The sequence below is a fragment of the Somniosus microcephalus genome, chromosome 12, assembly GCF_052327205.1.
Source record: "Somniosus microcephalus isolate GS21.2 chromosome 12, FLI_Smic_1.0, whole genome shotgun sequence".
Taxonomy (NCBI): domain Eukaryota; kingdom Metazoa; phylum Chordata; class Chondrichthyes; order Squaliformes; family Somniosidae; genus Somniosus; species Somniosus microcephalus.
Window position 1 is genome coordinate 25,986,404 of NC_140998.1, and position 16,010 is coordinate 26,002,413.

The 16,010-nt window shown below is 44.5% G+C and overlaps 1 protein-coding gene across 4 annotated transcripts in view; it reads right to left on the reverse strand.

Annotated features, from left to right (window-relative positions):
• entpd5a (ectonucleoside triphosphate diphosphohydrolase 5a) overlaps positions 1 to 16,010 on the reverse strand; it is an 81,333-nt gene that overhangs the window by 31,175 nt on the left and 34,148 nt on the right. For 3 of the 4 annotated variants that reach the window (XM_086002683.1, XM_086002684.1, XM_086002685.1), the window contains exons 2-5: positions 11,934 to 12,223; positions 8,504 to 8,580; positions 3,221 to 3,364; positions 1,771 to 1,846 (exon numbers count right to left, since the gene is read on the reverse strand). In XM_086002683.1, the coding sequence (XP_085858809.1) occupies positions 1,771 to 1,846; positions 3,221 to 3,364; positions 8,504 to 8,580; positions 11,934 to 12,162 (526 nt within the window). In that variant the 5' untranslated portion in view covers positions 12,163 to 12,223. The remainder of the gene's footprint in view (positions 1 to 1,770; positions 1,847 to 3,220; positions 3,365 to 8,503; positions 8,581 to 11,933; positions 12,224 to 16,010) is intronic. The other variant, XM_086002686.1, reaches the window with a different exon arrangement.

A 16,010-nucleotide genomic window follows, 5' to 3' on the forward strand; every position in this document is an offset into this window, starting at 1 on the left:
CTAAAGTATGGATGAGGGTTTCAGTAGTAGATGGGCTAAGGCAAGGGCAGAGATGTGAGATATTACGGAGCTGAATGTAGGCAGTCTTTGTGATGCAGTGGATATGGGGTCGGAAGTTCAGCTCAGGGACAAATAGAACACAAGGTTGCTAACAGCCTGCTTCAGCTTGAGACAGTAGGCAGGGAATCGGTGGCTAGGGAATGGAAATTGTGACAGGGACCGAAGACACAGGCTTCAGTGGTCCCAGTGTTTAATTGAAGGAAATTTCAGCTCATCCAGGACTGGATTTCAGACAAGCAGTCTGACAACAGAGAGGCAGTGGAGGGGTTGGGAGAGCTGGGTGTGGAACACAACATTGCCCAGAAATTCGGGTCTCCACAGGTGAGTACGCGCTGGGTACTCACCCGTGGGCCCGATGGAAGTGCCGGTTTCCTGCATGCACTGCGCATGTGCGGGAGACCGGCACTTCCGTTCCTCTGAACGAAGAGGTTCAGAGGTCGAACGCGTGCGCGGGGGAGGCTGCGCGTGCACATCAAACTTAGGGTTTTTTTTTTTTTTTTTTTAAATACAGGTTTTCCCGGGAGGGTAAGCCTGCAGAATTTACACATTTAAAAAGCAGGCGTAAGGCCTGCTTTTTACAAGGTAAGTGGTGAATTAATTAAAATTAAAACATTTTTTCCACAGGTTTATTATTTTTAAATACTTTAAAGCAAGGTAAGTTTATTTTTAGCCCCGTTAGAATATAAAATTATTTTTTTCAAAAATTTAAATTATTGTTTAAAATAGTTATTTAATGTAATTTATAGTTTATTTAAAAAATGTGATTTAAAAAAAAAATGTATTTGAAGGTTTAGTGCTATTTTGGGGCCGTAGTATTTATAAGTCTTGACAGCACTTCCTGTCAAGACTTATGAATGGAGTATTCCCTGCTCCGATTGGCTGTCCATGGCCCACGTGATCCCAGGGGACGCATCGAACTAACTGCGCCCCTGGGATACGCAAGCACTGCGCGCCGGCAGCTGGACCAGGCCCCGGATCGGAATTCCACGGGGCCCTACAGCTCAACGGCCGGCGCGCAAGGCAAGTGCAGGTCGGGGGCTTACACCTGCGGGAAGCCCCCGACCCGAATTTCTGGGCCATTATGTTTTCGGATGATTACCGCACATTATTAAACTCTGATTGCATCTGTTATTTTATTTTTCTCCTCCAGTTTTCCTTTCCATTTCCTCCCCTTTACCAATCCTCTATTGAAACTAGCAACACATGCTGCAGTAAGATTTTACAGTTAGTAACTGCTTCCAGTAGCTCACCCAAGTGACTGGTCTTCATGTAAAAGTCTGAGCAGAGAGTATAGGGGGCTATTGACCACAGGAGCCATCATAGCCAAGGCCAATACAAACCAGCATCCAATACGGAAGTACCTCTTGTCTTTGGATAACATTCTTTGGAGCAAGAACCATGCACATTTGTCCACTAAGCCATTAAAGAGGGTAGGTTTCACATGTTTGTTGAGGAAGCAAACACTAATATAATAAAAGTATCAATGTCTAAATCACATTGCAACTTGAATTATCACAACTCAGCATAACTTCAAGTGACGATTAATTGTTCATCAAATTTATACAGGGTCATAGAATTAGAGGAATTAGATGGTCCCTTTCAATCCCAGCAGGAAATGGCAGATTCTCCGGCACGAACCCCCAGTTAGAGACACATTATTTTCAACTGTAGAGAAAATACAAAAGGCACATTATGGATTTTGGTACCAACCTTCATATGTCCCATTCATTATACTAACACAGTCATCTGGTACTAGAAAAGGGGAATCTTCAAATAGTTCCTGGACCTAGATTGAGAATACCCACATTAGTACAATGACAGATTTATTTTACACTATACCCATATGGTTTCTTCCATCTCTTTTCATCTCCTTCAAGGTTAAATTCTCATTTATAGTGCTTCCCCCCCCCCCCCCCCCACAAAAACAAATTCTCCCAATTCCCTCACTCCCCAATTCTGTTCCCATCTCTGCTGATAATGGTCCTCCCTACTGGGGTACAGTCCCCCGAGTGCCAGCTGCCCTTCAGTACCACACACAAGCAAGTTCATTCTCGGGATGTGGATGTTGCTAGCAAGGCCAGCATTTATTGTCCATCCCTGGCTGTCCTGAGGTGGTGGTGATGGCCCTTATTCTTGAACCACTCGTGCTTTGATACAACGGAGTGGCTTGTTAGGCCGTTTCAGAGGGCAGTTAAGAGTCAGAGTTACATATAGGCCAGACTGGGTAATATCAGCAGATTTGATTCCCTAAAAAGGATATTAGTGAACAAGTTGGGTTTTTATGACAGCTTCATGGTCACTTTTATTGATAAAAGACTTTTTATTTCCAGATTTAAAAAAAAATTAAACTGCTTTCAAATTCTCAAATTGCCATGGTGGGTTTTGAACTCGGGTTTTCTAGGTAAATAATCCAGGCCTCTGGATTACTAGTCCAGTGACATAACCAGCTAGTCTAAACCAGCATACCTGCTGGTCTGGACAGCGAGTGTCAACAAGCTGTTTGACCACAGGGAGCAGCATCAGCGAGCCTGATCCAGTTCTCCTACACGGTGCACTTTTCAGTTGACAGCAATCCAGGAGGAGGAGAAGACCTGGCTGATTTCCCCCCACCTGACTACCACTGTCTGATTTAAATCAGCTAATTCGGCATAGAGCAAGGATGAAAGTATGGATCGCTCGCGTCTCTATCTAGTTAGTGCATTGATTTCTGCTGCTTCAGTCGAAAGGACAAATCAGTCTGGGTTGTGGAATTCTCCACGGCCATAATCAATACTTTTCCCTCATAAGATGGCACAGTTCCAGGCATCATACCGTTTTAGTCTTCAAAGTGTTATAAAGCTTGGATGATAATGGTGCAAAACCTGTAAACAGGGCCACTGATTCACAGTAACTGAAAGAGTCAAATTCCATTTGAGATTCCAGGATTTTACTGGCATTTTGGGCAGAGGGGGGGGGAAGAGAGATCACATTCTGTGATTCTGCCCCCCCCCCCCCCACCACATGAAAATGAAAGCAGTGGCCTTGCCTGTAAACGTTTAATACCAAGACACCAGAGTGGCCCAGCATACCGAATTTGGTTTATTTTCATGCAATTACAAGTAAACACCGCATCAATGCTGCTGAGTTTCTACAATGGCACCGATATATTACAAGGTCCCACCTCTAATAGCAAAGCTTGTGCTTTCTGCTCAGGAAGCAGTCGCAGTCCTGCCGTGGCTTTTAGTACCACAGGGGTAGCTTGCCAGTGAGTTGATGGTATTGTCTGCTTTGCTACGTCCAGTAGTTCACGCACAGTCTCCGCACCCTAAAATACAACACAGGACTTTAAACAACAGGCCTCCCCGTCTGTTCGACACAACTCACTGAGTGTACCAGAGCTGGTTACTGGGGCACAGAATCAAACCATAGCACAATAAACAAAGCCTCGTGTCAACACTTTGTTGCTAATGAAGATAGGCACTGTTTGTCTTTGCACAATGCCTTTTTATATTTCAAAGTTGTTTGTAATTCGTTAAAATGCAGTCAGTCTTCTACAAGATGATGACGGAAACACCACAAGAGTCACTAGCCCTCAAGCTAGACCTACATATTTGGTCACTAAACCAATGGCTGTGATCATTAAGTCAAATTCCATTTCTAATTACATGCTATTTTGGGGATTGGATTCAACAATTCCGTCCATTGTCCCCTTTGCAGCCACAAGCTAGTGGTCTTGATATTTTTCTAGGGACACAAGAGCTGTCAGAACTGCACCTGTCAAAAAAAAAACACAAGCATTGAATACCACTAGTGAAGCACTGTGAGACTTGTGGAATTTACCCCACCGCCCTCAACCAAGGAAAGAACATAGGAACTGCTACATGAAAAAAGACCACGCTTCATCTAATTTGTCATCTACCATCCGGGTGGTCATGTGATACAACAATAAATGGAGACATTGACTTATCATGGCAGCCACAAGTCTACAACAGACTCAGACACGAGGCAAGGAAAACCCCCAGTGGTGGAAAGCTTTGGGAACCTCCCCTCTGCCTCCTCTGTTCCAAAGAAAACAACCCTATCCTATCCAATCTTGGTGGCTGATAATGAAAAAAGCTACAGACTGCAGGAAGATATCAATGGACTGGTTAAGTGGGCAGAACAGTGGCAAATGGAATTTAATCCGGAGAAGTGTGAGGTAATGCATTTGGGGAGGGCTAACAAGGCAAGGGAATACACTATAAAGGGTAGGACACTGAGAAGTGCAGATGATCAGAGGGAGCTTGAGGTGCATGTCCACAGATCCCTTAAGGTAGCAGGACAGGTAGATAAGGTGGTTAAGAAGGAATATGGGATACTTGCCTTTATTAGCCGAGGCACAGAATATAAGAGCAGGGAGGTTATGCTCGAACTGTATAAAACACTAGCCCAGGCAGAGAGGACCTGCGGGAAGGAGGGAGGAGGACAGTAGGGGTATGTTTGTGCGCGCGCTAGGCCGATGTAGCAGAGCCTGGTCTCCAATCGTCTTGGATCCCCTTGCCATTGGACCAAGACCTTGCTCTGTCAAGCCCGTGTGGTAGCTGGCGTGTAACGGACACCCCACGTTAAAATAATTCACGCACAGGCATCTTCCACCCTTTAAAATGAAGTTCGGGACCTGGAACGTCAGGACCCTCATGGACAACCCCAACAGCGACAGACCAGAACGCCGTACTGCTATCGTTGCCCGGGAGCTCAGACGTTTCAACATAGACATCGCCGCCCTAAGTGAGACCCGGCGGGCAGGGGAAGGTCAGCTCAAGGAGCAAGGCAGTGGTTACACCTTCTTCTGGAAAGGCAAACCTGAAGAAGAACGCCACCTCCATGGGGAAGGCTTCGCCATAAAAAATGAGCTAGTTGAACGTCTCAGAGACTCCCCTTGTGGAATAAACTAATGCCTCATGACTCTACGGCTCCCCCTAGCCCGGAACCAGTGCGCTACGGTCATCAGTGTACGCCCCAACACTGGAAGCCACAGACAAGACCAAAGAGGAATTCTATTCCAACCTCGAACAATCCCTGTCCCGAGTCCCAGCGGGCGACAAGCTGATCCTCCTTGGCGACTTTAACACCAGAGTTGGAAAGGACACAGACCTCTGGGGAGGTATGATCGGCAGAGAGGGGGTAGGGAAAGCCAACTCACCCCACCCACATGCCCCTTCAACCACCGTCTGCCCCACCTGTGACAGAGACTGTAGGTCCCGCACCTGAGAACTCATTTTTAGTGTGGAAGCAAGTCATCCTCGGTTCCGAGGGACTGCCTAAGAATAATAATAATAGTAATCAACTTTATTGTCATTGTTCGTGCACAAGTGCAGTACAACGAAATGTAGGCTTGCGGCTCCCGAGAGTGTACATTTAGATTAAGACATTTAAACATTCAACATTCATTTGGCTTGTAATACATTAACATAAACATAACCATAATAAAGTGCATTGGCAGATGTGCAGGCTTTAGAGTTTATTTGTGGAGTTCAGTAGGATGACAGCCCTGGGAAAGAAACTGTTCCTAAATCTGGTCGTACGGGTGCGAATGCATCTGTAGCGTCTCCCAGATGGCAGGAGGGCGAACAGACTGTGGCTGGGGTGGGTAGGGTCTTTGATGATGGTCCGTGACCTCCGTAAACAGTGTTTCTGGTATATGTGCTCTATGGTCGGTAGCCGGGTGCCGGTAATGCATTGGGCAGTTTTGACTACCCGCTGCAGGGCTTTCCGGTCATAGTAGCTACAGCTGCCATACCAAAAAGTGATACAGTTCGTCAGGATGCTCTCTATTATGCAGCGGTAAAAGTTAGAGGGGATCAGGGATGACAGGTTACATCCCTTCAGCCTCCTTAGGAAATATAGGCGCTGCTGGGCCTTCTTCACCAGAGAGGAGGTATTGAGGGACCAGGAGAGGTCTTCCGTGATGTGGACTCCGAGGAACTTAAAGCTGTCCACCCTTTCCACCACAGCCCCATTGATGTGGATGGGGGTGTGACTTCCGCCTTTAGACTTCCTGAAGTCCACAATGATTTCTTTGGTTTTCTTGATGTTAAGGGCCAGGTTGTTATCGGCGCACCACTTCATGAGATGCTGGACCTCCTCCCTGTAGGCTGACTCATCATTGTTGGTGATCTGGCCTACTACCGTGGTATCATCCGCAAACTTGATGATGGTGTTGGAACCATGAACAGCCACACAGTCGTGGGTGAAGAGGGAGTAGAGGAGGGGGCTCAGCACACATCCTTGTGGGGCCCCCGTGTTCAGGGTCGGGGGGGGGGGGGGAGCGGAGGTGTGGTTACCTAATTTGACAGACTGGGGTCTGTTTGTTAGGAAGTCCAGGGTCCAGTTGCAGAGGGAAGTGTTCAGGCCAAGAGTGTGGAGTTTGGTGGCCAGCTTGTTGGGGACGATAGTGTTGAATGCTGAGCTGTAGTCTATGAACAGCATTCTGATGTAGGTCTCTTTACCATCTAAGTGATTCAGTGCAGAGTGTAGAGCAGTTGTGATTGCATCCTCCGTTGATCTGTTTGCACAATAGGCAAACTGGTGTTGGTCAAGAGAGGCAGGAACACTGGCTTTGATGTGAGCCAGGACCAGTCTCTCGAAACACTTCATTATGATGGGTGTGAGTGCGACAGGTCGATAGTCGTTCAGGCACGTCACAGCCGTTTGCTTTGAAGAAGAAGATGATAAAACACTAGTTAGGCCACAGCTAGAATACTGCGTGTAGTTCTGGTCACCACATTACAGGAAGGATGTGTTTGCACTACAGAGGGTGCAGAGGAGATTTACCAGGATGTTGCCTGGACTGGGGAATTTTAGCTATGAGGAAAGATTGGATTGGCTGGGTTTGTTTTTCTTTGGAACAGAGGAGGCTGAGGGGAGACTTAATTGAGGTGTATAAAATTATGAGGGGCCTAGATAGAGTAGATAGGAAGAACCTATTTCCCTTAGCAGAGGGGTCGATAACCAGGGGGCATAGATTTAAAGTAATTAGTAGGAGGTTTAGAGGGGATTTGAGGAGACATTTTTTCACCCAGAGGGTGGTGGGGGTCTCGAACTCACTGCCTGAAAGGGTGGTAGAGGCAGAAACCCTCATCACATTTAAAAAGTACTTGGATAGAAACATAGAAGATAGGAGCAGGAGTAGGCCATTCGGCCCCTCGAGCCTGCTCTGCCATTTAATGAGATCATGGCTGATCATCCAAATTCAGTACTCTGTCCCTGCTTTCTCCCCATATCCCTTGATCCCTTTAGCCTTAAGAAATATATCTAACTCCTTCTTGAATATATTTAATGAATTGGCCTCAACTGCCTTCTGTGGTAGAGAATTCCACAGGTTCACCACTCTCTGGGTGAAGAAATTCCTCCTCATCTCTGTCCTAAATGGCTTACCCCTTATCTTTAGACTGTGACCCCTGGTTCTGGACTCCCCCGCCATCGGGAACATCCTTCCTGCATCTAGTCTGTCTAGTCCTGCTAGAATTTTATAAGTTTCAATGAGATCCCCTCTCATTCTTCTAAACTCCAGCAAATATAAGCCCAATCGACCCAATCTCTCCTCATACGTCATTCCTGCCATCCCAGGTATCAGTCTGGTGAATCTTCGCTGCACTCCCTCCATGGCAAGAACATCCTTCCTCAGATAAGGTGACCAAAAGCCATCCTTGTCGCCAAATGTTGCGTTTGCAAAGATAATCCAGAGACCGTAAGCAGAGTTCAGTTCATGTTGCTTTTTTAATGGCTGCCACAAATACTCAAGGTGTGGTCTCACCAAGGCCCTGTACAACTGCAGCAAGACATCCTTGCTCCTGTACTCGAATCCTCTCGCTACGAAGGCCAACATACCATTTGCCTTCTGAACCGCCTGCTGCACTTGAAGTACCGTAACCTACAAGGCAATGGATCAAGTGTTGGAAAGTGGGATTAGGCTGAATAGCTCTTTGTTGGCCAGCATGGACAAGATGGGCTGAATGGCCTTCTGTGCTGTAAATTTCTATGATTCTATGAAGCGGAGTACACTTATCAGATGTCAAAAGAAAAAGGAAAGGACTCTTCTTCTCCTTGCACTCTCCCAGAAAGGAAAAGAACAAGAATAAGGAAATGGGGAAAGGGAACAGGAACACACAAACTTGCACTTCTGCACTGAGGTCAGCTGGAACTCCGTCCCTTGCGTACAGCAGTTAAAATGCACAGCGTTAATCTTTACCCATGGTTATTAGAACAGGTGTTAAAAGATCTGCCTTTCCAGTTTGGCACACAATTCCAATTTTCCAGATCAACCAGCAATCTGAAGTCACATTTGGAGAGACAGCTGGCTTCATTACAGTTGCTTTTGAGTGCACTGATTTATTATATTACAGAACATGCAAACTTATGCAAGGCTGTGATTTGCAAGGCAACTAAGTGAGTCAAATCACCCAGAGAGAAATGCAGTGCCCACCTGCTCAGGGTCATCTACGTAGGCTGACAGACCAGGTTTTACTGATTCAAAGATTTCACTGTCCAATTGAGGGGGTTCTGTTTTAAAAAAAAAAAAGTGTTACTTATTTGTAGAGTACAGTGAATTTTGTGGAAAGCACTCGTCTCAGATTGGATACCTAACTTGCTTTTACATAGTATCTTATCACATCACTCAAACGGTTTCATAGTCAATGAATTACTTTGAAATGCAGCGACTTACGCAGGCAAACACAGGAACCATTTTGTGCTCAGCAAGATTCCACCAAAAGCAATGAGATGAATGACCAATTAATCTATTATTGGTCATGTCCTTTGAGGGAGGAATGTTGGTCAGGATACCCAGAAAACTTCTCTCTCTTCTTTGAATAGAGCCACAGGAATCTAACCTTTACTTTTGATCTCCACATGCCATTCACTTTCCACAGCGGATAGATGGTGGGGTGGGGGTGGGTGCAGCCTTCCTTCAGATTTTTTCCCCTCTACTGGTGATCCATGACCAGCCACTGGGAAGTACACAAATCTAGCCATACCCTTCCTCGATTTCACTCTGTACTTGATGGGTCAAGAGGGCACAAACCCATTGGCCTGGATTTTGCAGTCAGCGGCGAATGAGCAGCGCTCGCTGTTCATTACACTTACCTACAGACTTTCTGTGGGCTTTTGCAATGTGATTTGCGATAATGAGGGAGCCGAAACTGCGCAGCGCCCTCTACAGTGGATCTGGGACCTGTGTGAACAGGGAAAGCAACGGTGCGTCTCCTCAACCAAATCAGATTGAAGAATCCTTACTGAGGCATGCAGTCTAAATCAGAAAGTGCAAGTTAGAATATTCAATTCAATGTAAAATCATGTACAGAAAGCGAAAGAGACAAAGATATATAGGATTGAGAGAGAGAGAGAAAAAAAGAAAGAGATGTCATGAGTCTTATCATGACTCATGAAGTAACACTGGGCGGCCAGCTGGTGGCGCCGCCCAAGGAGTATAAATACTCGGGCGTGAGCCCAGCTTGCTCAGGATGTTTCTGTAACCAGGAACTAGTGATGTAACTAGAAATCTCATGGTTTTGAAACAGTTGATTAAAGCCTTGTTTTATACTCAAACCAAGTGTTCAGTAGTCTTTTTACATCAAGAAGTAAAAATATATTTAAAATTTTAAAAAGAAAAATCTCCAACAATAATTAAAATCTGAAGGAATGAGACTCCACACTTATAAAACTTAATTTTCAGTGCCAGGGAGGCTGTTTGGCAGTAATTAAGACTCATCACGCCATTTAAACTTCACTTACACTTGTATGGACAAGTCCTAACTTTTTCTAGCATGTTTAGTCAGTAAGTACCGTAAATTCCTGCCCTTCATGTATGTGAATGCAGGGTCTCTCAGCAAGGTACCGATGTGGAAAAGCTTCTGGAGGAGCAAGGGCATCTTCCTGTTTTCCACGTTTAACTGCGCATGTGAAAACGCCGGAAGTTGCTGTCTGATTTACTCCTTAATAACGGTGAGCGCCGATAGCCTCGCCGTTATTTCTACCGCAAAATCTAGGCCAACGTCCCATCACTATAGTGCACTGATCTGGTGCACCAAATTGCTGCATTACTAGCCTAGCTGGTGATAAATCTCAAGAACTTTAATGTATGTATTTAGTTCTCCGTGCTTGCGAGAATAAGGTTAATAATATTTAAAAGGAACGGAAGGCTGGGTCATCATCTCTTTAAATATGGCAGGAGGGTGAGTAACATTCACTGCAACAGAACATAATAAAAAGATATACAGGACCATTGAGGGATTGGGGTTTAAAATGTGCATACCTAAAACATACAACAGGAAAGGACAGGATCCAATCTACACAGAGGCAAGTGTACGTGTATTTATTTGTTGCAATCAGGAATCTCAAAAGCAAAAAAATAAGCGCTAATAAAAAGATAACCTGCTTCACGACAAAATGATTATACAGGAAACGGTTTGGTATCCAGCACCGATGGGACCGGCGTGTTGCCGGTTGATCAAAAATTCCGGATGACGGAGAGGGTTATCTACCGAGGCTATTTTTAACAAAGAACAATTTTAAAAATCAAGACGTGCAGTATACAGTAATTGGGTACTCTACAGAATGTTGTGTTAAATGGATGGTGGAAGATGCTTGATTAAGTACAGTACTGCCAGCTGAGGGTAATGACTACCAGCAGCGTGGGAGACACACAGTACCCCTGTAAAATGGCGGATCAGAGGAGACTACCGGCAGCGCGGGAGAGTCAGACTCCTGTTACAGGGGTATGGAGGTGTTCCGACTTCCGACAGCGCCAAGAAGCCGAGTAGTGGCAGTTTGGAGAACTACCCCCACTGACTAACTCGGCCACCGCGGGAGACTCGGACTCGGCAACATTGCCGGTTATTGAGGTGTTGTTTTCAGAGTGAGAATTTTGCCGGTTAATAGAGAATTCAGGATATTTAGGTGCCGTTTAAACGAGAGTTTCCTGTATTAGGATCAACTGGTCTCAGTTGCTCATCACTTTGATCACGGCGCCTTATCCAGGTGAGTTGTGTCAACAGTACATGAACTACCTTATAGAAGTGAGCTCTTCCATTTTGTGAAAGGGGGAAAAAGGCAAAGGAATGAAACCCATACTAAACATTTAAAGAAGCTTTTACGTTATGAGAATACAGCCAATGGCAAACACGTGGTTCTCCCACCATCAGCTGCACTTGGGAAATACAAGTGCCCTCATTTATTTTTTCTGCCAATTCTTTGTCAATCTTGAAAGCTGCCACTTCTGGCCCACTAACTACATGGAGCGGATTCAGCAGGTCTAATGTCAATAGCATCATGGCAGTAATATCAAAAGCAAGCCAAAGAAAATGCTTGGATTGAAAGGCTTGGTGTGCAAGTGTGCATCCCAGATATCGGGTTCCCATATGCCTAATCGCCATGTTACAGAGAGTGGCACCAGGTGGAAAAATAAAATGGGGGGGGCAAAAGAGTTGCATGGGAGGAGAGGGTCCTGCTGTTCTCACAAAAAAGTGGAACAGCAACTGTAAAAGTCCCTCAACTCAACCAGCTTCGAACGACAGCTAAAGTGACAATGATATGCAGACAAGTGGAACTAGGAAGGAAGGAGAAATATATTAGCAACCTTCCCTTGGGTTTAGTCGCCAGGTTAAGGTGGGCATAGACAGTTACAAATACTCTACCACAACCTGCTATACCGTCACGAAATATGGTACATTTAGTAACAATTTTTTTATTTTTATTTTTTTTTTTTAAATAAATCGGGACACTACCAGCAATTTGCCGGCAGCAGCATTAAATACATGTAGACTCAACTGCGCGAAATACAAAAATCAGGGAAGACGTCAAATCACAATAAGCCAGTAGCCTCACCACATGTAGAAATGCAAATGCATCGTACTCACCGGGACTCTTCTGAATGAAAGTGTAGATGTGTATGCGTGTCCCAGTGCTTCCGGCATCGAACATGATTCCATAAAACACGTTGGATATATTTACAGAGGTTAACCTTGAAGGCAAGATATCCGGATTTCCAATGCCATACTGTGGGCTGTAAACATCTACTTCTGACGATGTGATGCAAGCTAGGGCGACAAGGGACACCAGAACGAAGAGGCCCCTCAAGAACTCCATCTTGTGCTAGAGGAGGAAATGTTGGCAATGGAGGTCCCGGAGGTCACTTCTGGAATCTAATCTGAAACAACAAGTTTTGTAAAATAGTTTCTCTCTCTTGATTTTTGACCCAAGTTTATTTGTTGGCAGCCTCTCCCATGAGGGTCATTTTTCTACCCGCTCCACCACCCAAAGTTTGCATAAAGGCTGGGTGGGAGGGGAGGTGGATCAATTATTGGCAGCTCCCACATGCGTGCCTCTTCTCCAAAAATTACATTTTAACAGAAATGGATGTTCAATTACCAATGTACTTAATTGAATAGCGAATAGAGCAAGTATATTCATTAATCCAGCAGGGTTTAGAACGCTGCATAGCTGTATTTAAGTAGTAGACAGAGACAGAGAGAGAGAGAGAGACAGACAGACAGGCGTAGTTTCAACTATACATAGTTCCTATATTCTTTCAAATAAAATTAATGATGGCAAGACTTTCACCTTAAAAAAAGCACTTTTGGAAAAAAAAAATCCTTATTACGTTCTCCTTAAGTGAGGCAATGCAGAATGTCACAGACTAGTCCAAACTAGGGGTCAGTTTGATCAAGACACAAAAAGATCTCCCTGTTAAGATAAGCTCTGATTGCAATTTCATGCTGTCCCAACAAGCGTATGGTCTAAACCTGATCCAACCTGCAGCATTTGTCCCTCCCAGCTCACCAGCCAAACAAATTAAAGATGCCTTGCAAGATTATTTGTCCCGATGTTAAGCAAGCTTATGAAGAAAACAAAAACAAACCAAAAAAAAACCACCCACAAGATGCAGCCTGGAAACAAAAATAAAAATCTAAGCACCCAGAACAAATGATCCTCTCCAACAAGTTTGAAGTGTTGGCTTCCTGTGAGGAGGATGATGCATGACGATTTGGGACAGGACTGTCAAATGGACTACAGCGGCTTCAAAAAAAACACGGGATGGCTGCGTGGTGGGGAAATGGGCGAGATTAGCAACTCGGTTACTAACAGAAGATGGGACAGTGGGCAATTAAATAATTATTTTTAAAAAGGAGACAGCGTTAACCCAGTAATTACAGGTCAGTCAGCTTAATGGCTGTGGGAGAGAGAAAAATTGCAATCTTTAATTAAAGATGAAATTACCTGTTATCTACATGAAAATAAAATAATTAGAAGCAATGTTCCCTCTAATGTTTTTTGTGCGCGGTCGCTTTAAATTTGTTGCGCGGTATCTCTTGCAGCTTGTGAGCGCCCTGCGCAGGACTTCTTGATTAATGCGAGGCCACACTCCCACGCACCTTAGGGCAAAGTGGATTAGAAGCAGTCACCGCGGATTTCAGACAGGCAGATAATGCTTGACAAACTTGATAAGAGATTTTTGAGGAGGTGAAATGGACTTTCAGAAAGCCTTTGACAAGCAAGCAAGAACGAACGAAAGAATTGCATTTATATGGTGCCTTTCATGACCACCGGACGTCTCAAAGCGCTTTACAGCCAATGAAGTACTATTTGAAGCGGAGTCACTGTTGTAATGTGGGAAATGCGGCAGGTAATTTGTGCACAGCAAGCTCCCACAAACAGCAATGTGATAATGACCAGATAATCTGTTTTTTTTGGTTATGTTGGTTGAGGGATAAATATTGGCCAGGACACCGGGGATAACTCCCCTGCTCTTCTTCGAAATAGTGGCCATGGGATCTTTTACATCCACCCAAGAGAGCAGACGGGGCCTCGGTTTAACGTCTCATCCGAAAGACGGCACCTCCGACAGTGCAGCGCTCCCTCAGCACTGCACTGAGAGTGTCAGCCTAGATTTATGTGCTCAAGTTCCTGGAGTGGGACTATGAACCCACAACCTTCTGACTCAGAGGCGAGGGTGCTACCCACTGAGCCACAGCTGATGCCTAAGGTACCACAAGGTACCACGTGTGAGACTATTGGAGAAGATCAAAGAGTATGGAATTGGGGTAAGTAGCAAACTGGATTAAATACTGGTTAGAAGGGAGGAGACAGAGAGCAAGTGTTAAGAAGCAGTTTCTCAAAGTGGTTGGAAATACATAGTGGTGTCCCATAGGGATCTATTCTGGGACTACTGTTCCTTTGTATATCAATAATTGGGATATAGGGCTAGATGGAGTAGTTTTCAAATTTGCAAATAGGAGTAAATCATTCTGAGAAGGGGATATTGATGGAATGAGCAAAAAAGTGGCAGATGGAATTCAATATCAGTAAATGGGAGGTGGTACATTTTAGTTTAATAAAAGTAATAATGACTTTGGATGGGGAAGGTTGGGTGATGTGCAAAAGCAGAGCGATTCGGGGGTTCAGTTTCACAAGACATTAAAAACACCTCAATGGAATAAGGCCATAAATAAGCTGATGGGGTATTGGGTTTTATGGCAACAGGTATAAAATATAAAAGTTAAGATGTAATGGTGAATCTACACATTAGTGAGATCACAGTTGGAGTAGTGTTGGTAGTTTTTTACAGTTTTGGGCTCCAATCTATAAGGAAGATGTTGAGGCAAGAGAGGGGATAGCACGGATTCACCAAGATGCAGCCTAGCATGAGGAACTACAAATATGAAGAAAGATTTTGGGGGGAAAATGGGTCTGTTTTCATTAGAACAGAGGCGATTACCGGATGAATTGTTAGGCGTTTAAAATTATGAAGGGATGGGACAGAATAGATAGAGAAAGTGTTTCCAGTGTTTGAGTGGTCTAGAATGAAGGGACACAGATACAATGTTAAATGCAAGAGATTTTAGGACAGAGAATAGGAGGAACATTTGTTTAAAAAGGGTCGAGGGGCAGTGGAGTTTAGTGATTGAAGTAGAGATCATGTCAACATTTAAGAGTAGGTTAGGTAGGTAGTTGAAGGAAAGGGGAATAAAGGGATTGGAGGAAAGAGCAGGCACTCAGGACTGCTCGTGTGCAGGGGTAAACAGCAAAGTAGACCGGTTGAGCCAAACAACCTTTTCCAGGTTTCTATGTAGATGACTTAACAGAATAACATTTTCACAGAGAATTTCACCTATTTCTGATCACTCCTCGTAATGTCAAAAGTAATAAATTATGCAAACTTTACCCTCGATATGAGCCTACTTTAACTCTACAAATGAGTGAGTATGGCTAAACCAACTGCCGTTCACTCAGGGGAAAAAAAAAGGAGCTTTCTGTCTCTCTCAATATCTTTACCCAGAGAGTGGTTAGAATGTGGAACTCGCTACCACAGGGAGTTGAGGCGAATAGTATAGATGCATTTAAGGGGAAGAAGCTAGACAGACATGAGGAAGAAAGGAATAGAAGTTTATGTTGATGAGGTTAGATGAACAGAGGTGGGAGGAAGCTCATGGACCAGTTGGGCCGAACAGCCTGTTTCTGTGCGCTGTACATTCTACGTAAACTCAAAATTAATGCAGACTGACTTCCACACTGAAAGAGATATCCTCACAAGAAGTAAGGGTTAAACACAAGCCAAGACTTTTAATATATTGTATGTATAGATGGTAGCAAATAAGTCGCACCTTGCACCAAATTAATTACTAAGCAACTTTAGCACAGAGCAAGTAATCTCAATAACCTTGGTTGCAGAGAGCAGTGTATGGATAGGACAGACAGAGGGAGGAATAGAAACACTAGTGTACATTACAGTAAACTTTGGTTTATCCGGAGGTTAACTGTCCAGAATGCTCGATCCAACGGCAAAAATCAGGAGCCGTTTCGTTAGTTTTTTTTTTCTTTTCGTTGCTTTTTTTTTCCACCAGTCAGGCTCTGCAAGGTCTCGCTGAAGCTGTTGCTAAGCTACAGAGACGCTTGCAAGGTACGGCCGACTGTTTAGAAGCTGTTGCTAAGCAACA